The sequence below is a fragment of the Lipotes vexillifer genome, unplaced genomic scaffold, assembly GCF_000442215.2.
Source record: "Lipotes vexillifer unplaced genomic scaffold, Lipotes_vexillifer_v1.1 scaffold747, whole genome shotgun sequence".
In the NCBI taxonomy this organism is placed as follows: Eukaryota; Metazoa; Chordata; class Mammalia; order Artiodactyla; family Lipotidae; genus Lipotes; species Lipotes vexillifer.
Window position 1 is genome coordinate 847,877 of NW_006772445.1, and position 23,802 is coordinate 871,678.

Sequence of the window (23,802 nt, forward strand, 5' to 3'; positions counted from 1 at the left end):
TATTAGTGTGTGTTTGTGGTTCCTTTTCCGGTTTGGCACAAGTGATAAATCTTATTCAACACACGATGTAGAAAGTAGGAAATACTGTTGTCATGTTATTAGACACACACATGTCACCCAAGAATTTTTTAAGAATAAATTTGTATTTAAGCCAAAGAGAAAAGTTCTCATGTGAGATGAAACAATGTCAGAAGTTCTTTACTAACATTTTAGGTTTTTTTTTTTTTTTTTTTTAGTAATTTTGAGTAGCGATTGATCACCCTTACAGAACTTGTGGAGTAGGAGTCTCTACCCAGATGGCACTTCCCCGTGTTCTGAGGGAGGCTGCTTTGCACACAGATGTATATACACACAGCACTCATCTCATTACATTTGTGTGTCTCTTGGGTTCTGAACCTCATAATAGCAAGAGCTTTATATTTTTTAATCTTAGCACCCCAGTACTTAGCATGGTGTCTGGTACATAATAAACCTAATAAATGTTCATGTGTGAATGATAAGCAGACTTTTTTTGTCCATTTTATTAAAGTATCTCTCATATCTTTAGTCAAAAAGAAGATCCCAGGGATTGTCACTGGATGCGGTTTATCACTGCCTCAATAGGACCATATTGTACCAGTTCTCCCGGGCACACAAAACTGTCCCGCAGCAAGTAGCTCTCCTTGATTCACTCAGGGTCCTGACTGTAAACAGGAACTTGATCCTGGGCCCTGGGAACCATGACCAAGAATTCATTAGCTGTCTGGCTCACTGCCTCATTAACCTGCATGTTGGAAGGTAACTCTTTTAGGTTCAGTTTGAATTTGTCTTTGATATTTTTCTACCACAACTCTTTGTTCTACTTTTCTGATTATAAAATTTCTTTTTTCTTTAATCTCGGTTTTACTTAAAACTTCATGAGAAGGTAAAAGACAAGGGTTGAATTTCTGCAGTGAAATAATGAGTATATTTTTGCTTTAATTTTCTGTATCTTTAAATTTTTTGTTAATCACATGTCACATATATAATTTTTAAATAAGAGTTTGCTTTTCAAGTAAATTAGATACACACTGTTGGAGGTTAAGAGGGGTAAAAAGAATGCAATAAATAAATGCAATATATGTTAAATGGGTAAAATTAGTATTTTGCCACTGATTGCTTTGTAAGATATTTCTTTGGTGTCTGCTGGGGGCCAGGCATTGGATTAGGGACTGGGATGAAATGTGAATGAGACAGACCCTGTGGCAGGTCTTGGAGCATGCAGTCTAGGAGGGAGGATCCATAACTAAGCAATGTGCTCTGCTACAAGCTCGGTGCTTTGGGAACACATAACAGGTGCCCCTAGCCTGGGAGAGACACCTGCTGAGTTACAGCTTGAAACTGGTTGAGGAGGAAGTTAATCCTCCAACGAGAATGGGGAAGAGTGATGTGGGAAGAAAGAGTCATCTATGCGATTGCCCAGAGGGCAAAAAGAATATGACACATGTAGGAAACTGCAGGTATTTCACTGCTGCTGGAGCAAAGAGTGGTAAGATAAGATATGGGAGAGGGGGCACAGTCATAGGACGAGAATGTTCTTAAATGAACTTTTCATAATTTTTAGGTAAAAATGTTAATAGTGATAAAAAAGCGTCTTAAATAGTAAGATGCTCCTCTTAATGCTGTAATTTAGTTTAATTACAGTCAGTTGAGTGGATTTGTGACATCATCGCTTAAAAATGGCATTTTCATGATAAACTATAAGTTCTGTTCTGTGCATCTGCCAAATGTCTGTCTGCCACTTATGGAGCTCTGTGACAGAGCCAGCGTTTACTTGTGTCTGCAGAGTAGTACTTAGTCATCACAGTTTACAGCTGCAGTAATTTCCTTCATATAGTTTAAACTGACTGGAATTTTTCAGCAATGTGGATGGGTTTGGACTGGAAGCAGAAGCCCGCATGACTACATGGCACATTATGATCCCCTCGGACATTGAACCAGATGGTGGTTACAGCCAAGATATTAGTGAAGGTAGTGATCTCAATTTTTTCCCCCTTTTCTCTCCACTCATTTCTAAGATATAACCAAAAAATCCGACTTCAGAAACCGCCAACATTGACAACCAATCTTTCCATAGTGTGTACCTGAACATATACCAATATGCCCGCCAGCATATACCAACGTGCTAGCTGTACATCTCCTTATGCCAGGATGAGTAAACCCCTGATATTGCTCGCCCTCCACATTTTATAGTAACACCAGGAAACTTGGTGATACTTACATTTGCACAAGCAGTAGTGCAAATATGATACTAACTTGGCGCTTACTATTAAGAGAGCTGGCTATTGATAGTATTAGGCCAATCACAGTAGAGGCAAATATTGCTTGAGACAGATTGTCAGTACTACCATTTTTATTCTTTCTCCCTTTTTTAAATCTAGTTTTCCCACTGATTTTGTAATTATCGTGCATATGAGAGTCTTTGGGTGGATTGATTTCTAATTTCCAACATTGTTCAGTTGAAAAGATTAGATAATTACAGAAGTGTTTGTCTCTCCAGCAATATTTAATGTGGTAGTTTTGCATATGATTTTATCCTTTGTAGGTCCAGCACTCATTCTTTCATTCATTTAAGCATTAATTTGTTCTCTGTTCTTTCACTAAAATTTCTTGAACCCCAGACACTAAGGACACAGTGATTGTTTTCACCCCCCAAGGAACTAACAGTCTAGAACACTGGTTCTCAAAGTGAGGTGCTCAGACTAGTAACATTGGCATCATTTGGGAACTAGTTAGAAAAGCAGATTCTGTGGCCCCATTCAGATCTACTGAGTACTCAGTACTCAGATACTCTGGGGGATGAAGACCAGCAATCTGTTTGAACAACCTCCCAGGTGATTCTGATGCTTGCTAAAGATGGACTGGCCTAGAGCAGGAATCAGACAAATTAGCAAGGAGTCCAAAGCAAGATGGAATTTAATAGTAAAAACTCTAAAAATATTTGTTTACTATTTCTTTCCTTTTGCAAAATCATCAAGAACAATTAACTTATTTGTGAATATACCTTAAATATTTAGATCTAAAGTTTACTTTTAAGTGGAGAATAAGTTCTTTTCTTTTATAGAAGAAGCTAGACAATGAAATATATATGTAACTTCCAGTTTTATAAATAAATATGTAGTCTTTTTGCTTGATATAAAGTTTTTTGGGTTTTTTTTTAAGTTTTCCAAGTAGACAGCCGCATTTTTGGTTATCTGAATAATCCTTTTTTACTGAGCTGGCTATGATATGAAGCATTTTTTGGACAATTAAGTACTATACATCTAAGTTGAAATTCTTCGATAAAAAAGAAAAAAAATACTAACTACCTTTATATTCTTTTTGATCAGTTGCTGTTTTTTATTTCCTAGGGCGTCAGCTTCTCATAAAAGCTGTCAACAGAGTTTGGACTGAATTGATTCATAGTAAGAAACAAACCTTGGAGGAGCTTTTCAAAGTCACTCTACCAGTGAATGAAAGAGGCCATGTGGACATAGCTATAGCAAAGCCGCTCATTGAAGAAGCCGGTTTGAAATGTTGGCAGAATCATCTAGGTAAGAAAATTTACAGATATCATGTGACCAAGGGACTTACACACAACTATCATATATGGGTGCACTTTGGATATGAAACTAAAACTTTCCCCAAAAGATATTATGATGACAGTAGAAATGAAAATCAATACAGTATAGCCCATTCTAGAATGATTATGCTGAGATTAGGCTTTTCTTCTTAGATTTTTCTTTTAATTTTATTTTGTTTTTGTTTTTGTTTTTTTTTGCGGTACGCGGGCCTCTCACTGTTGTGGCCTCTCCCGTTGTGGAGCACAGGCTCCGGACGCGCAGGCTCAGCAGCCATGGCTCATGGGCCCAGCCACTCCGCGGTATGTGGGATCTTCCCAGACCAGGGCACGAACCCGTGTCCCCTGCATCGACAGGCGGACTCTCAACCACTGTGCCACCAGGGAAGCCTTTTAATTTAAAAAAAAAATTTTTTTTTTTAAATGTGTTATACATCAGGCATCTATGAGCTTGGTAAATAATACATTGCTCACAACTTTAGTATGGTCACCATCTTGGTTATGAGTCTACATCCCTTATCTATAATTCTGAAATTCAAAAAGCCCTGAAAACCCAAGGTGTTATTATTAATTTGATGCCAAAACTCACTTGGTAGCAAAACCTAACCTATCTTTGTTTATCGTACTAGGCATTAATATTAATACATTTTGCTGCAGAAATATTAATTATTATATTATTAATTATTGTTTATTACCCTAGGCCTTCTGGTAGTCTAGGGTGATACAGTACATATAATATACAGTATATGTACTGTATCACCTTCTTTATTTATTTTTTTCTTTTTTTGCGGTATGCGGGCCTCTCACCGTTGTGGCATCTCCCGTTGTGGAGCACGGGCTCTGGACGTGGACGTGCAGGCTCAGCGGCCATGGCTTACGGGCCTAGCCGCTCCGCAGCATGTGGGATCTTCCCGGACCGGGGCATGAACCCGCGTCCCCTGCATCGGCAGGCAGACTCTCAACCACTGCGCCACCAGGGAAGCCAGTGTATCACTTTCTTAAAATTCTAAATTCCAAAGCATACACGACACCAAAGATTTTAGGTAGGGGACTGTGAATTGTTATTAACATAGAAACTGATTACAGTTAAAATAAATTTGCAGAGCTGTGAGGTTTCAACAAATGTGAGTTCAACTAGTACAATAATTGTCAAGCAGCTATCCTTATACAAGATAAGTAAATATAGTATCTGAGAGTGTCTGCATCTGTAACATAAGCTGCTTTTGATAACTACAGAATTGTGGTTTGTAACCATTATGCAAAAGTATTAAAAGTGAGGCTAATAAATACATGGAGAAACTGTAAAATATGCTAATTTTAATTTTGTAGCCCATGAAAAGAAATGCATAAGTCGAGGAGAAGCTTTAGTGCCCACCACACAATCCAAATTGTCCCGTGTCAGCAGTGGCTTTGGTCTTTCCAAGTTAACGGGATCTAGAAGGAATCGAAAGGAAAGTGGGCTTCATAAACACAGTCTTTCCACCCAGGTACGTTGTTTAGTTTTATTAATGATATGATTAGAAATTTGTAATTCAAGGTTTAGTTGTAGTGTTTTATATAATACACAATACATGCAAGCATATGATTTGAAATGGAACTTTTCTGCATTTTTGCTTTAGACGAAAGAGAAATAACTCAGGTTGTGGAGCCTTCTCCCATTTTATTATGATAAAATTGCACTATGAGTGTTGTGTATTTACATCCATTTCATAACTGGAAATAAGATGAGATTCAGATATTGATATATGATAGACTATGGATAATTTTTTCTCACCTCTTTCAAACCTTCAATTTTAATAGTTATATAAATTTTAAAGCAACAGCAGACAAAATAGCTTTTTATTTTTTATAATTTTGTTGTACATGCCTGAGATTGATTTTTTTTTTTTTTTAACTCATCTACCTCCAGCATTAATTTCTTCCTCATCATACTGTCTTTGCCATCGCAGAATCTTAGTGGCAGCTGTGAAAAGGGCCTGGGAGAAACCATGTGTATGAGTCATTCCATGTGTCAGGTTGGGTTCCCCAGGAAGCACACTCTGAGAGGGGGTTTAGTGTGCAGGATGTTTCTTAGGGGCGCCCTTGATATTTGTGGATGAGAGAAGAAGGAAGCAGGATTGGTCACAGGGAAATGTCAGGCTACAACGCAGGTCTGGCGACAGACCCAGCTGTGATCCAGGTGGAGCTTTGGTACCAAAATGACCTGTCAGAGTTGACCTTTACTGAGCCTGCTTGCCTCCAAATCAGCCAGTGATTGTGGGGTGCCCACAGCTTTCTGCAGCTGAGGTGATCCCTGAAATACTGACAGCACTCCCAGAAGTTGTGGCAGTGAGCCCTTCCTTGAAAGGGGCACTGGGGGATGGGGGATATATGGATCTGTGTCCATTACATAAGCCTCCATCAGATTCATTATATAATTAATCTTTCAGAGTTTTCTGTGGGGTTTTTTGGGTGTTGTTGTGATGCCTTTAATAGAATTTTAACTAACTTGGGGGCATTATTTCAAGGCTAGTTAACATTTTTTTCCAGGAAATCATGAAATATTAAGACTTTTTCCACTCATTGTTAGGAGATTTCTCAGTGGATGTTTACACACATCGCCGTTGTTCGTGACTTAGTAGACACACAATATAAGGAATATCAGGAGGTAAGAATCATAATCATAATAATGGTTTGTTTTGCATTCCTTGAGTGAGAAAATATTGTTTCCCTTGATATCTTCCTCCTGCTTTTAAGAATAAGTTGCTGAACTGAATTTATCATGAGATAATGTTTTGTTTTGTTTTTTTTGCGGTACGTGGGCCTCTCACTGTTGTGGCCTCTCCCGTTGCGGAGCATAGGCTCTGGACGCGCAGGCTTAACGGCCATGGCTCACGGGCCTAGCCGCTCCGCGGCATGTGGGATCTTCCCGGACCGGGGCATGAACCCGTGTCCACTGCATCGGCAGGCGGACTCTCAACCACTGCGCCACAGGGAAGCCCAGATAATGTTTTTGATTATCCCTGCCAGCAGCTACTTTGGCCATTGGTTTTAACATAGAAAGACTGGAACTTCCTACAGGCAAACTGCATTAAAAAGTGACAGACTGGAGATCAGCGCAGCTGAATACTAACGACATTCACTACCAACATATTGCATGTGTCTGTTCTTAATAAAAATTAAAATATTGGAAAGATCCCTTTCATACTTAACAAGGAGACCATGAAAATGTGCATCAAAATCTCTGAGAAGTCTCTTAAAATTCTAAAAAATTAAAAGATAAAGTTATTTTTTATTACAAGTGCTTGGTGATTTTGTCAGTAAGAAATATTTTCAGTGAAATCCTCTTGATGAATTCATAGTTACTCAACAACTTATTCAAAATATTTTATTTCCATGGCAGCTGAGTTAATATCTTATTAAAGATTTCTGAATGATAAGCTGCTAATATTTTATGGGCATGATACTAGATACTTAGTTGTTACAGGGGATTTCCTCCTGCCAGGAACACATAAGTACTATGATGGTATCATTATAGTATCAAGATTACTCCTTCAATAATCATTAGTGTTAGTTGTACAGTATAAAGGGATCTTTATTCTTAAATTGTATACTTATATTCCATGAATTATTAGATAAGCATCTAATCATTAGGTGCTTAGTTTTAAGTATCTACTGTTGAAATGTTACACATTTTGACATTTGACAAATAGAAAGAAGTTATTCCAAGTCATAAATTTCCATTTAAGTAAGGTGGTTTGGATCTATCCCAGGGCCAAGTAAAAATGGTTTTCCTTTCATTTTTATATGAATGTTAAGTTCCCTGTCAGAGATGCATGTGTATATTATTTACCTAAAATTATTGGAAATGTTACGGTGATTACCAGGAATCTAGTGTGTTGGCAATATTTCTTGATGTGGCTTTCTAGATTTTCTTTTATTCATGTTCTAGTAACTGTTTTACAATTGGGGGTGGGGAAGGGTTTTCATCCTTAAATTACTGTCTTTATTAACTCACACTGGACAAACCATTCCCATGTATTTTCATAAGTAATATTACCGTCTTCCCTGTCCCTGAGCTACAAGTTCCTTCAGCACTCTGGTCAGGTGTACTGCACACGCTACCCTGTAGGGATCTTCCATGTATTGTATACTTGGTGCTAAAATAATCGGGCCATCACTAAAACCCCACCTTCTCACAAGATCGGCAGCTTACTTTAACCATAAATAAATGTAACTTTACTTTTATAATATTGCCTGAAATTACCTGGATTGGTCTTTGTTTCCGAAGAATAACTTGGTTTCAAGGTACTTGTAGACTGTTCATTGTTGCTCGTGCTTCTGCTTGAAAACCAACCTGGACTCCCTCTTGTTAGCGTCAGCAAAATGCCCTGAAGTACGTGACGGAGGAGTGGTGCCAAATCGAGTACGAGCTGCTGCGGGAGCGGGGCCTCTGGGGCCCCCCTATCGGTTCCCATCTCGACAAATGGATGTTGGAGATGACAGAAGGGCCCTGCAGAATGAGGAAGAAAATGGTGCGGAATGATATGTTTTACACCCATTACCCTTACGTGCCGGAAACGGAACAAGAGACAAATGTGGCGGTGAGTGCGCAGAATTCAGCATATGTAGTGACGCTTCCAAGTCTTTCTTCTTTTTTGTAAGCGTTTTCCCTTATTAGGTCAATTACGAAAAACACCTAATTTAGAAGATTTGATGAACTATAATAAGTTGATAATGCCAGGGTGCTGGCGGTGGAATGAAAAGGTGCAGCAGGGAGCCTTCACCCTGAAGTGGTTTGGATCTTAGATCCTGGAGCCAGCTGCCAGGTTTGAAACCTGCCTCTGCCCCTTCACTAGCTGGTGACCTCGTACCGGCCACGTTAACCTCTTCAGCTTCTGCTTTCTTTATGCCTAAAATGGAGAAAATAACAGTTCCATCTTAGAAGCTATTGGGAGGATTAAATTAATTAAAATTAATAAAGTACTTAGAATAGTGTCTGGCACAGAATAGGCACTATATAAGTGAGTGTTAATAAAATAAACATTGCCACTAAGCAATATTCTTTGAAGAAATACAGAGCACAGTTAAAGAATAATAATAGCCTGAGTGTATAGATCTTCCCATTTATATTGAGAAGCTTCATCACTGGCTCCAGGGGTATAAAACGAACAACATTTGCCCCTCAAGTTCCTTTTTATTCAGACAGGTTGCCCTTCCTAAAGCCTTCATTCAGATTTTTGCACTGACCATAAAAATTTTGTCTAAAATGATCATGATCCAGGAATCATGTTTTTGCGTTCGGGAAAATACAGTCTTCCCCAGTAAAGTCACTGCAAATTTGGAAGAGAAACCCTTCATGGTTTAAGTACTTTCACATACTTGACTTTAATATGATTCTCTCAACAATTGAAGAAACTAAGATTTGTAAAGAAGACTTGACACATGTGTCTTCTAGTAAGTAAGTAGTTCAGATCATATAACATGAGACAACTTGCATTGTTCCAGTCTTTTTTTCCCAGTCAAAACCCTGGCTCCATTTATCTTGTACTAACTGACTATACATTTGTCCTGATGCTACTTAGAATATAGGCCTTAGACCTGCTAATATATAGTTATTTAAGTTGTTTTTTTTTTTTAAGATAGCTCCCTAAAGTTTACTTTTCTCAAAGCTATTCCGTTCTGTCAAGAATGCCGTACTTCGGGTACTTCCCTGGTTAAGACTTCGCTTTCCAATGCAGGGGGTGTGGGTTTGCACCCTGGTCAAAGAGCTAAGATCCCACATGCCTTGTGGCCAAAAACCCAAAACATATCGGGACTTCCCTGGTGGCACAGTGGTTAAGAATCTGCCTGCCAATGCAGGGGACATGCGTTCCATCCTTGGTCCAGGAAGATCCCACATGCCACAGAGCAGCTAAGCCCGTGTGCCACAACTACTGAGCCTGGGCCCTAGGGCTCGCGAGCCACAACTACTGAAACCTGTGTGCCTAGAGCCCGTGCTCCTCAGCAAGAGAAGCCACCGCAATGAGAAGCCCATGCACCACAATGAAGAGTAGCCCCTGCTCGCCACAACTAGAGAAAGCCCGTGTGCAGCAACAAAGACCCAATGCAACCAAAAATAAATAAATAAAAAATAAAGTGAATTTTTTAAAAAACATAAAACAGAAGAACAAATTCAATAAAGACTTTTAAAAAATAATAAAAATAAAATAAAAAAAGAATGCCATACTTGGTAAATTTTAATTTAAAGCACTATAATTTCTAATACTAGCACACTATGTAGAAAAAAAAAAATCCACCCGTATTTTTGCAGCCTTTTAATAGCACCTATATTTGTCAAATCAGACTAGCAATATAATCTCTATTCTTCATCCATTTTCCCCAAATAAATAATTGAATAAGAGTTTAAGTCTGTAGCAATTTGATAAAATATTTCTTACTGAGTCAACGCTCATTCAAATTGAATCCATTCAGGGATAGGAAAATAGAAGATGTGCTCTCCTAAATATATGACCATTTACTATCTATATATAACTGAGGCATATACTTTTTGAGTTACATAACCATAGTATTTTTTTTTAATTGTGTCTACACCTTCTTTATAACAGTGTCATTTGTTTTACAAAAGTATATTTGAAATTCTGTATCAGATAAAAACAAAATAACCTATTCAGAGTCCACACTTACAACCTTAATATCATTAGCATTTTACCTAAGCCAAGGAGTTCACCAGTCTGTGAAATCTAAACAGACAGTCTCAGAAATAAGTATGAACCATACAGAACTTTTTTGTTTTTTTAAAACCAGATGGGTTACATATTGGGAAATACAAGGCCGCCAAGAAATGTTAGAGATACGTTTACAAAAAAGAAAAAAGCAGGTGGGAAGGGGAGATGATTACAGATTGTAGAATTCATGCTGCTGCTTAAGTTCATGCACAAGTCAAGGTTAATCTGTTATGATGAAGTTTTCTGAATGAATAATGATTTTGGTGTTGCTCGTTCGAAATCTTTTGTAAATTTGAAACCCCATTAAATGTCCACTTTTTTTCTTATGGAATATGCAGTCTGGCAATATCAACAGCAAAGAAAATTCCAAAAAGTAGAGCAGCTTCTATCCCACTAATTTCTGTTGTGAAATCAAAAAAGGAGAGCAGATATTTAACCAAGCACAATGAGCTTGATAGTCTGCAGAGCGGTCACTTGCAGTTTCCTGTATGTCTCATGACAGCCCTCTGAAGTATAGTTATATTATTATCCCAATTTCACAGATGATAAATAGAAGCCTAGAAAATTAAGGAACACCTTCTAGGTCATGCTAAGTACTGGAGCAAGATATAATGACTGTAGATTGACAGTTCCTCAGAAGTTCCTCACTCTTGAAAAAGGATTCCGATCTTTGGTGGTTTTGAGAACTTGTCAGTGGATAGTGAATTTCTTCCAGACAGAACCACATATTGGGTTGGCCAAAAAGCTCATGCGGGTTTTTCCGTAATGTCTTATGGAAAAACCTGCACGAACTTTTTGGCCGACCCAATACTGGGTTTTGTCTCTCTAATGCTAAAGAATATCTAGAACTTAATAAATGTTGAGTGAATGGACTTACCAGCACTCTTTTCTTCCTAAGTTAGAGTTTATCCATTGCTTCCCATTCAGCATGCTTATAGAATTTTCCTAATTATTTTTCCACTAAAAAGGGCTAGAGTCAAATTTTATGGGGTGTGAAGTTTATATAACTTGGGGAGGCACTATAAGAAAAAGAGTACAAAATTATGAATACAAAATTACTAGGGCCCCACTTCCAGGACTTTGAAAGGAGCCCATGGGAAGTGACGGCTGTTGAGGTATATGCTTCATTAATTTCACCATAAATCCTCCTGTGGTCTGAGCTGTATTAAATATTGCCTCCCAGAGTTAGAGATCAATCACGTCTTCCCTTTCAGCTCCTATGAACGCGTTGCCCTCCTTACACCCATGTTTATAAAATATATAGGCAGTACTTTTTGCGACATTACAGGTATTTCAGGTATAACAGGTACAAACTGAAAATTGCTTCTAAGGCCTCTTGATAGGTAAAACAGGCTTTGCCAGGAGTAAGGACAAATGATTTGATCTTTGCCTTATTTATGAAGAACAATTATTGTTTTAAGTAACATTTAAATATTTAGGCCTCTTAATTGAACTGAAGAAATACAGTGATGATTTAAAAGTTATTTCTTGTTTTAAAATCCTTGATGTGTTAGAATCAAGTGATTATTTCTTTAGTTATTAAAGTTTTATTTCTTAAACCTGGATAATGCTACATACTGTATTAAAAAAATAGCTTACCCTTTAAGTTTTGAATTTTATTTTTAAATTAGTTGTTTATTTATAGAATGTAGAACATATGTGAGTGTTTCATTTGCCACCGACTTAAAAGCCTTGAAAGTTTATCAACTAAAATTGTTTTAATGAGAACAACAATAATTTTTTTGTCCTGAGAAAAGTTATGTGCATGTGGAAAATTCTCTTATCTCACAAAAAAATAATTTATCCCCTTTGCACAGGGACTTTCCTTAGGGGACCATTTTCAAAACTAAAATAGCTATACTGAATTGCACTGTAATTCTGTATTTTAAGTGGTAGTATTAGTTATAAATATTAAGATGTGAGCCTGGGATATGATGAAAATACAAAATATGGTTGTTTTTAAGCAGTTGTCTAATTACTCTGAATCCTAAGGAATGAGAATAAAATTCCATATCTTGCCATTTAAGAAGTTATATTTAAGTACTAAAACCAGGTTTTAATTCTGTAATCCCCTTATTTTCACAGAATAATAATCACAGAATAATAATCTCAAACAAATTTACTATTCTTTGCAAATATCATTGGGGCAAAGACCTCACCGTTTCCTGTTAATGTTGGGTTGGACTGCTTGGGGCAGAAGGGTAAACGAGTTACCTGAAGTTCCTTTTCTAGTTAAGGGAGTCTCATGTGGGTGCCTCCACATACATTTTTATATAATATATAGATATCACAGGGCTCATAGGAACTAAGCAACTCATTCAAGAAATTCCATTGCCAGCAATATAGAAAAATTGGAAGTAAAGGGAGTATAAAATTATTTTCTACAAATTCTGACTTTGAAAAATTTAGGTTTCTATATAAGCATAATTATAATAATAATTCAGTTATAAAAGTTTAAAGAGTGCTATGATAATACTAAAATTATTAGTATAACATATATCTTCGCTAATGAATGTTGTACCTTTTAGTAAAATAAGATTCTCAGTCAGTAAGTGGTTCAGTGAGCAAATATGTATTAAACCAGCACTGTGCCCTATGCTGCAGGGAAAATATAATTGTGTACATGTCAGACCCTGCCCACATTCTGGTTGGCGATATATAGTGGACATCAGAATTGGGTTTGACAATAGTAATTGGTCATTTTGCTATATTGGTTTATCACATATCTATCCAGTGATCTACGTTGTTTTTTTATTAATTTCAAAATGAGTTGCAGAGTCAGTACCCTTCACCCCTAAATACTTCCCCATGCATATCAATAGAGTTCAACATTTGTTCATAATTCTTTTTTATTGACATAAATTTTACATATATTGAAATATATAAATCCTAAGTGTACCGTTCAGTGAGTTTTAACAAATGTGTAGTAATACTCATGTAACCCAAATCTTTACCAAGATTGAGAACATAGATGTATATTTTCAAGATTATCCTTCAACATAAGGTATGCTTTTAAAAGTTTGCTTTTAAGGAGAGAGGTTTATTAAAACCATATTAAGTATTTGAAAGTATGCCCAGTAGTTCAATGTTTGTTTTGCCAAGGGAAGCAAACATCTGTAAAAGCATTTTGCTTGCTCATATTTACTCTAGGGAAGGGTACTAGAAGTCATCTCCAGGTACAAACTGTGAAAAGGAAGAAAAATTGGAATGATTCTTGGATGTTTGTAGCTGTCTGTCTGTAGCTGTCTGTGTGTTTACACGCACAAGTCACACACTCCAGCTCAACAGATACTGCCTTCTTTTTAGTCGAGATTTTATTGAGAATAAAATATAGAGTAACTACCTAATTCTTTAGAAAGTAATTTTTACAAAAACTTTTGGTTTGGAGGCTGATGTTCCAGGCTCCCTTCTGTTTTCAGCCTTTCTGAGGTCATAGCTGTGAAGGTAGCAAAGGAAATAGGTCCTTGGGCTTTTAGGGGAAGGTGTTTTTTTACTAAAAGCACTTAGTGATTTCTGTGGTATGGGATATTGCAGATAATAGTTTAAACCAGTTGCTTCTGTTACAAAACAGATCTAGGGATAAACACAGTAAAAGGTAGGTGGAAGGTGATAGCTAGCACTAAGTTCTATTATCTGGTTTTCTGTTTTTTCCTTTGAAGCCGTATAAAGAGTTGCCTGTAAATCATCCATGACACTGGCAGCCTGTGGTGAAGTTTTGTCTGTGTGATTTTTAAGTTTGTCCTGTTCAGTAGCCTTGAGAATTTTAGTGTAGTTTCTTTTACTTTAAAACTACTTTGGATAAGTGAGAAAATAATCACAAGATGCTAAGTGATTATCTCAAGCAGCTTAGGATATCATATTAATTTTGTGTGAGTGTATCTTCCATATTCCATACAGTCCTCAAGAATATTTTATTTTTGTGTTGTTCTTTGTTATTTTTTTCTGATGTGTCTATACTTAATACCCTGTTTTCAGTCTGAGATCCCAAGTAAACAGCCTGAGACACCCGATGATATCATTCCTCAAAAGGTAAAACACAAAATACCATAAAAGAATGCAAAATACTTGCAGTTTTGTTTTGTTCTTCCTTTGTGTTATTTTGTTTTGTTTTATTTTGTTTTATTTTAGTGCATGGTAGACTAGACTAACCTAAAGGGTTGACTTTCAATTTGTTGTTTCTATAAGTTCCTTAGAGTTGAAAAGTGAATTTCATTCATGCTGAGAGATGTCCTTGTCTCTCTCGCTTTGTTCTGATTAGCTTTGTAGGGTCTGTATGTTGCTCACTAACAGGCTGAGTATTCACTGCTCTCACTGTGAAATGTGTACTGCTTCACACTTAAACTAACAAGTCCCAAGGCATGTTAGTAATGGGCAGCCTGACACTACCAACTTGTTTTTTCAATTACTCATTTAATTCTTCTAGATATTAAACGGTATATATTTTGAGAATGCAAGTGTATTCTCTTTTAAAATTACTTTTTCAATCAGAAGGAACTAAATGGAAACTAAGCATATATGACCACTTTTCAAAATACAATTTTTATTTATTTTAATTAATTTAAATTTATATAATTGTTTTCTTTTTCCAGAAGGATTCAGTACATAATTCAGTAAAAAAAAAAAAAAAAAATGCAGTTCAGAAATGTCACAGAAATATACCTCAAAATATTTAAGGGAAAATGCTTATAGTTCCAAGTTTAAGTCAGGTATGAAGTCAGTAACCAAGATGTTGTCCCACATCTGTTAATTCATTGTCTTGCCCATCACTAACTATGCTTTCATCTTTTTAAAAATGAACAGTTATGAGTTGAAGATAATTGTTAGATCTCATGCAGAGAATTGTTATAGTACAAAATTTACTACCCTGCTTTCATTTCAAAAATATTGCAGTATTATTAGTTGGTTCATCAGATCCTTCCTTCCATAACTGTAAATTTTTTTTATATTATTTCAGTACTTTCCTATGTTATGTATTTCAGTTTCCATTTGCTGCATACCATTCATCAAGGTAGCTTGCAGCTCTCTTCATTCTCTAACTTCATACCTGAAGTTAAAAGAAGGGTAATGGTGGCTTGAGTTAGGCATCTTTTCATCTCAAAATTGGTTCAGTATTTTAGTCTAAATATTCCTGTTGGACACTTGTTTTCTACTTTAGTTGAAAATCATTTTTTTAAAAAGGTCTTGCTTAAAATAAGCATTATTGTAGACAATACATATAACTACCTGAGTCGAAGAGTTAGGCTGATAGAATACTTTCAGTTAGACATTCATAGGAAAAGAAAGGTAAGATAATGTTTAGAAAGGGAAGGTCTTTAAGCATGTTTCAAACCCTGTCATTTTCTTAATTGTTAATTTAAAGTCTGGGTCTCATTATGATCAACCTGTATACATACAAATTTTTCCCTTTGGTTTTACATTTTTGTAGGAAATTTTAGACCTTAATTTTTCTTTAACTATTGTTTTAAGAAAAAAAAAACTTTGGGTCAATCGGAGAACCTGTTTTTACGATAAATATTAATTATTCTGAAAAGTAAATGCTCTTGTATCATACACCAAAAAGGTAAATCTTTTCTAATGTTTCTACATAATTAATTTCTTCTTCAAAATGGACTTATATGTTCTTGATATACTCATTTAGTTAGTATGGGAATATGGGAACAGGGCAGTTCTGGGTCCCTACCTCCAAATATCTGAAGTAAACACTCACACAGGTAATTCCAACTGAATGGATGGCCCTTTAGGCCTATTTACTTGGGGTGGAAGCAAGGATTCAGGCTCCTCAGAAACTAGACATCCCCTTGCAACTTGATACTCTCCGACACTGGGCATTCTCTCTACTGTACTGATGCATCAGTAAGGCTGTACTGTACTAACATGGAAACATTTGGCTAAAGATGATGTGTTTCTTTTTTCGGGAGGAACAAAACTTCTAATATTATTGTTTTATATATGTTTTTTTTTAAATCAGTGCAATTTTAAAATAGAGAAACTTAACCCAAAATACTGTGGAATTACCCTGTATAAATACAGTCTATTAATTCTTGAAGATAAATTATCTGAGTCCTTTCCTTTTGTTGTTTCTTAGAAACCTGCTCGATACAGAAGAGCTGTAAGTTATGACAGTAAAGAATACTACATGCGACTAGCCTCTGGCAACCCAGCCATTGTCCAAGATGCCATCGTAGAGAGTTCGGAAGGTGAAGCTACTCAACAAGAACCAGAGCATGGTGAAGACACTATTGCTAAAGTCAAAGGTCAGCCTTCCTCTCTGATTTTAATTAAAAACCATTTGGGAGCATTCCTTTTACTTGAATCTATATGAAAATATTAACAACTATAAACAGTAGGGCCAACCTAAAAGTATCCGTACATATTTCACTGTCACACCCTTCTTAAAGATTGATTTCTATATCAGAACTAAAGAGACTGGCTTTTCTTTATTGCCTACAGATGAATGTAATGTGCCTGTTGGCTTGATAATTTTTTTTCACTGTATCTGGCAGAATTCTCAGTGGTACCTGATATTTAAGTTAAGGCCCTGAAAACTAAATAAATATATATAAAACTAAAACACCATTAAATGTGTCGTTAGTGCATGTTGGCTAACAGTAAGAAATAATGGTCTTTCTTCTAATGAGCTAAGACAGATTATTCCAAAGCTATAATTTATGAGCCTAGAAAGACATGCATATGGTGATGAATTGGACTAAAATGGCATGGACTTTTTGATTTGTACTTCTGCATGTGTGTGCCCTCTGCCCTCTTGCTACAGCTTCTCTGTGATCTGGACCTACCCAGTCTTGAAGATACTGGTCAAACTGTCCTCCTCTGAAGGCTTTTCCAACTCCGCTGTCCTCCAGTAGCACTTTGCTCATAACTTTTATAGCAATTTCATGATTTCTTTCACTGATTTATGTTTTCCTAAATTATAAGTTTCTCAGAGGCAGAGATTATTTCTCCTCTTTATAGATTTTGGCACATGCCTAGCACAAAATGGGAATTCAGTCAATATTGAATAAGTAAATCAGTCCATTGTTTTAATTTTTTAAGCCTCTGATTTATCATAAATTCAAAAGTCTTGGTGTAGTCTATAGATAAAACCCTAGAATATAAATTAAGAACTCTAAATTAAAAATTATTTTCAGATCTCATTGATAAAAAACTAACAGTATATGACCATGTCAACAAAAAACTATCTGCAGTTGTGATCGGTTTCTCCTATTACATTATACCTGTTCTCTCTTGTGATAACTATGAATTACTAAAGATTTCATAATCCATCTAACATTTTCATAGAATCACTGAAACTTTTATTAGTTGAACAAACTTTTCAGCCTTATCATTTCTTGACACTGCATCAGCAAAGTTATTGAGATGGGTCCAAAGTTGTATTTCCTGGCTATAACCAAGGTGTATAATTCACAGAGTTTGTGATGTCTTGTGTTTGGGTCATTGGCATTTAACTGCTCTTGGCCTCATTTTCCTAATGTCTAATTGAGCTAAAACCACAAATTTTGGTGTCACTACTATGATATGCAAGATGCTATGCTAGACATAGAGTTGGAGGTTTTGATTCATCAAACTAAAAATAAAGCAGCTGTAAGCTTTTTGCCTTGTGTATATTCTCAGCAAGACTTGATCTTTCTTGTTTATTTATTGTACTCTTTCACATGTGAAAATGAGGTTCTTCCCAAGGCAGAGCAGAACCTCTGATAACTTGTGTTCAAAGGATAGGATTCTAACAGGCTGATTTACGTTTATCCAAAATTCTTAGTGTATCGTTGGTAGATACAACATTACTTTTTTTGGTACAGAACTAAAGAATATTAAATTAAATGTGAGATTTAGAGTTTATTTTGAGTGCTTCCCATACTCTGTGTTATCAGTGGTTACTTTCATCAGCTGATTTTAATTTCATCTGTGATTATCAATAAAATTATCAAAATGTAGGCAGTAAAATGATAACTTATGTGGCACATTAAATTGTCTGGCCCTATATTTTTAAAAGAATTGTTTTCTTATTCTTTATGACCAGATAATTCAATCAAATTCATTCATGTATGAATGACCATACTGCCACTTGTAATATGAGTCTTGAAGTAGTCCTCATGGGCCCTCCAAGTAGGTGGAATCTCTTATAATCATGTTTATAACTTGCTGTCCTTATTTTTGTTTCTGATAATGACTGATCATTTATTGAGGATATCCCCTCAATGACACCTGCCCATTAGCACCACCACTTTTACCATTAATTATGCTAAGACCTCTGTTTATCATCATCATCTGACACTTACTGAGAATTTACTATTTATTATGCATGATACTAAACACTTCACATGAATTACCTCACTTAGTCCTCCAACAATCCTCCTGGTATCCATGATAGTATTCTTGTCCCGGTTTTATAGATGAGAAACTGAGGTTCAGAGGGGACAAATAATACTCCAGAGTCATGCAGCTGTTTAACTCCAGAGCCTGTGCTGTTGACCACTGAACTGTTCTGCCTCCCCATACCTTTCAGAACTATCTCAAATTGGAAATGTAGAGGAGGGACTACATGAGACTAAACGGCTCTCAAATGACCCCAGCAAGACCACATGACCCTCTTGGCTCTTACCCTGCAGGACTGGTCAAGCCGCCTCTAAAACGGTCTCGATCTGCACCTGATGGAGGAGATGAGGAGACCCAGGAGCAGCTACAAGACCAGATTGCTGAGGGCAGCTCTGTAGAAGAGGAGGAGAAGACGGACAACGCCACCCTGCTGCGCCTATTAGAAGAGGGAGAAAAGGTACCTTACTTCTGAAAAGGAGGGATTGTATTAAGTGGTTTGTTTCCATTTTACAAGACTAGTTGAAGGGTATTTATCTGGCAGCCAAAGGTAAATATTTTAGCCTCTGCAGTGAAATCAGTATTAGGTGCCCTTTTGGGTTCAACATTCTGCGTCTTTCATCTGTAGGGTTTTCTGACCTCTCTGAACACGCTGAACAGCAAGAAGTCGCATCAGATATAGTATTAACAGTTGACACCTAGTTCACTGTCTTCCTCTAAACCCTTTATTAGGCTGCAACTCTTGCCGTAATTCTCGTTTCAAACCCATGTACACAACCCATTCGGTAATTTGGCCCTGTATTTTTTCCTATACCTCTGTAATTCCAGTAACCACACAAGCAACTTCAACTAGCCCATCATCCCCAGCCTTGTACTTAACCCGTGCTTTACTTCATTCACAAAAGACTACTTTGCCTTCCTGTTTCTCTCAGCCTCTTATACCCTGCGACACCTCCAGGCTCACTTTACTGACTCTGCCATGTAGCCTGAGCTCCCTGCATTTTGTCCCTTGCATTTTGTCCCTTGCAGTTCGGTACATCCATGATATTTCTTTACTCTGTGCTTTACTCATTGTGTTCTCTGCCTAAATGCCCCTCTTTCCATCACTTGCATAACCTCTATCCTAGTAACTCCCATTTGATGCAACATCATTTATCTGGATGTCTTTAATGCTCACACAGAGGAAGCTTTCCTTCACTGTCTTGCCAGCTCAGGCTTAGTCAGACACCCTCCTCTGTGCTTTTATAGCACCTTATATATATCACTCATTTTATCATGTTATTATTATTTGTTCCTGTGTCTGTCTCTTCACCTAGATAGTGAGCTCTTTTAAGGCAGGCACTGTTTCTTATTTCTGTTCCAGTGCTTTACACAGTTTCACTCACCTGATAGAAACTCAGTAAACATTGAATGAAGGAGTGATTGGTTGAATAAATAAAGGGATAAATGAGTAAAGGAATGAATGAATTGAATGTATAGTGAGTATCACCTTTTTAAAGGTTGTTTTGCCTATTATATTAGATCTTGGTATAACACTTGAAATCTTATCCACTAAGAAATAGTAACTAGAAATTAGGGTTTAATTTTTTTAATTCTCTTCAAATATATGGCCTGATTAATCTTAAATGAAAACATAAAAAGAAAAAAGTACGTAACTATAAAAGTACACTAGATCTGAAGGAAGCACAAGAGAGGCTTCTAGGGTCTTGGGAATGTTCTGTTTCTTGATCTGGATGCTGGTTGCATCATATTTTAAGCATTTGAAGATTCATCAAGCTATGCACTTATGAAATACACATTTTTTTCTGTGTGTATATTATACTTACAATAGAGTTATTTTAAAAGTATGTCAGTTTTTCTCCTGTAACATTCTAAGTTTTTATTATTGAAGTAGTTCAGATGTGGTGATGAAAATTAACTTATATTTGCATATTTTAGAAAATCTGTTTTCTGATGCTGTCATTTTTTAAACTTTTTAAACTCATGAGTACAGGTTTTGCTCTAATTGCTTTAAGTTTGAATAGTGAAGGAGGTGTATTTAGACTGACATTTATTTGACATTTGTTTGACTGATTTAATTGCTGATTTTTTTTTCCTTGATTCATGTTGAACTGAGTGTAAGCAAGAAAGAATTTTTACTAAGGACTAGATCCTGCCTGTTGGAAAGAAAACACTGCTAACATTGAGAGATTTAACAAGTCCTTCCTTCTATGAGGAAAATGCAACTTTTGCCAAGTTTGGCTTTTTACAATGGCACAACAGGCTGCCAGGCAGGCAGACTCCAGTGGAGAGCAAATAGAGACAAATTCCACAACTCCAGTTCCAGGGGTTGTTATGGAAAAAGAGGAAAGTAAGCTATGTGGAAGAGAAGACAGCCAACAATTCCTAACATGATTATGTACATTGTCTCACTAACTCTCATGACAAGCCAATGAAGTATATTTGAAACTTATATGAAGACACAGAAGCCCAGAAACATTAAGATATTTGACCAAATCTATAGTTAAACAACGAACTGGGAATTCACTCAGGATTGTCAGGCTCTGCATACCTTTTTCACTCTGTATCATCCTGCCTGACCCAGGGTACAATCCTAATCTCCTCGCATGTATGCCTCAATTCCCTTTCCTGCAAAGTTTGTGTCTGTCTCCTTCCTTTTCTAACTTGTTCATTGACTGTAGAGCCTAGTACACATGTGCCTGGCACGGGGTTAGTACTCAGTGAATATTAGGATAAGTGGATTGGGTGGATGGATATGAGTAATGGTTGTTTCCTTTTACTAAAGTCAACTGCAACTCAGACTGCAATCTTAGCTATTCTTTTTAATATGCTTAAACTCTGGTTAATATGCTTAGCTCAGGGGATGCCATCACAGAGTGACATCTTCATAAAATCTTGTTTGCCCATTAAATCCATGTTTAAAGACATTTTGCTTCATTTATATCAAAAAAAGAAATTACCTGATTTTTTAAAACTATATTAATGAATGTGTATGGTTTTCTTTATAGATCCAACACATGTACCGCTGTGCTCGAGTCCAGGGCCTAGATACCAGTGAAGGGCTACTTCTTTTTGGTAAAGAGCATTTTTATGTGATTGATGGATTTACAATGACGGCAACCAGGGAAATAAGAGATATTGAAACCTTACCTCCAAAGTAAGTGAATGAAGAGACACAAAGTACAGCTATCTTTAGAAAGCAATATATCTACATGGGTTTGTTTGCTTTTTTTCTTCTTTTTTGGCTGCACTGGGTCTTCATTGCTGCGCGCAGTCTTTCTCTAGTTGCGGCGAGCGGGGGCTACTCTTCATTGTGGTGCGCAGGCTTCTCACTGAGGTGGCTTCTCTTGTTGCGGAGCACGGGCTCTAGGTGCGCAGGCTTCAGTAGTTGTGGCTCGCAGGCTCTAGAGTGCAGGCTCAGTAGTTGTAGCACACGGGCTTAGTTGCTCTGCAGCATGTGGGATCTTCCCAGACCAGGGCTCAAACCTGCGTCCCCTGCTTGGCACACGGATTCTTAACCACTGTGCCACCAGGGAAGTCCTACATAGTTTTTTTTAATGCAAAAATTGTGTTTCAAGTAATGTTATCTCTCAGTTTTTGTGCATCCATCATTAAGTATTCACCAGAGTAATAGTTATTTCAAGGCTATAAGAGACAAATTTGCCTTATTTATCAAAACGAAAACTAAATAAAATTTATTGCTATGCATTAATAGCACTAGATATAATACAAGTTCCTTGTAGTATAATCTATATATTTATAAAGTTATTATGAATTTGAAAATTGTTCTTTTTTTCAAATTTCAGTGTGAACACAGTTGTAGAGAACATACAGGCAGTTATATAATACTCTAACAAATGTAAGAGCATCCATATCCTCTGAGTACCCTAGAAGCAGTGTGACTGAAGCACAGGCAGGAATTAACTGACTGAGTTTATCCATCTTCCTTTTCTTCTGCCAGCCCTATGATGGACGTGATAGTGGGTAATGGAAAACCCAGAGACAGACAAAGCCCAAAGGAAGATGAAAAAGCTTAAGGATTAGAAAATCAACACGCTCTTCTCTTTCTTTAACATTTTGAACACCTAACATGCACTTTGAATGTGGACATGGTCATTTTCATTGCTAGGAGATATTTCAAATAATTACTTTCAGTAGCAGTCAGGGCCACATTATGACTTTTACAGGCCTCTTCCTACATATAAAGATACCTAAAATGATGTTTTTCTGGCTGTGTTGGTTTAAAGATGAATATATTCATATTATATATTTAAACATTTTCTTCTACCTAAAAATTCAGTTTTCTGGGCTTCCCTGGTAGCTCAGTGGTTGGGAGTCCGCCTGCCGATTCAGGGGACGTGGGTTCGTGCCCCGGTCTGGGAGGATACCACGTGCCGCGGAGCGGCTGCGCCCGTGAGCCATGGCCGCTGAGCCTGTGCGTCCGGAGCCTGTTGCTCCACAGCGGGAGAGGGCCACAGCAGTGAGAGGCCCGCGTACCACAAAAACAAACAAAAAAAAAAAGTTCAGTTTTTTCTTTTGATTTTAAAAGAAATTAAAACATTTTCTTGGCCCCCCTAAAAGAATATAGGCCTTGGCACTTGCCAGCTGTGCCTGAAAAATAAGCCCTGACAGCATGAATAGGATTTTTTTTAAGTTATATTCATCAAAGGGGGTTTCTGGTATACTGAATAGCTACCAAATTATTCTCTTAAAGGTATGTCTTTTTTGAACTAAATATTCAGATACATCGATTCCTGCTTCTCTTCACATTTTGAAAATAACACAGTCTTTATTGAACAGTGAATTTATCTCTTGCTGTGTTTTTATTATCTCCTTTCTCTGGGCTGCCTATAGTATGCATGAGCCGATTATCCCTAGAGGAGCCAGGCAAGGCCCCAGTCAACTCAAGAGAACATGCAGCATTTTTGCCTATGAAGATATCAAGGAAGTTCATAAAAGGAGGTATCTCCTACAGGTGGGTTGATTTAGTAGTAATAAATGTTTTGTCAGGTTCCTTTACTTAGAGGATGTATACATGATAGGATCCACATTATTCCTTAGAGTATTAGATTTGGTTGTATGATAGACAAGCTCATGTCACATGGGTGCATAACTTTACAATACATCCCCCTTCTTAACAAAAAAAAAAAACCTAAAACTTTGAGTGATATTTTGTTATCCATCTTTCCC

General features: G+C 36.8%; 1 protein-coding gene across 1 annotated transcript in view; it reads left to right on the top strand.

Annotated features, from left to right (window-relative positions):
* WDFY3 (WD repeat and FYVE domain containing 3) overlaps window positions 1-23,802 on the top strand; it is a 176,119-nt gene that overhangs the window by 109,643 nt on the left and 42,674 nt on the right. The window contains exons 36-46 of the mRNA XM_007447515.1: window positions 548-777; window positions 1,880-1,989; window positions 3,369-3,551; window positions 4,907-5,064; window positions 6,147-6,224; window positions 7,933-8,160; window positions 14,260-14,313; window positions 16,370-16,538; window positions 18,909-19,072; window positions 21,621-21,769; window positions 23,467-23,587. Coding sequence (XP_007447577.1) covers window positions 548-777; window positions 1,880-1,989; window positions 3,369-3,551; window positions 4,907-5,064; window positions 6,147-6,224; window positions 7,933-8,160; window positions 14,260-14,313; window positions 16,370-16,538; window positions 18,909-19,072; window positions 21,621-21,769; window positions 23,467-23,587 — 1,644 coding nt within the window. The remainder of the gene's footprint in view (window positions 1-547; window positions 778-1,879; window positions 1,990-3,368; window positions 3,552-4,906; window positions 5,065-6,146; window positions 6,225-7,932; window positions 8,161-14,259; window positions 14,314-16,369; window positions 16,539-18,908; window positions 19,073-21,620; window positions 21,770-23,466; window positions 23,588-23,802) is intronic.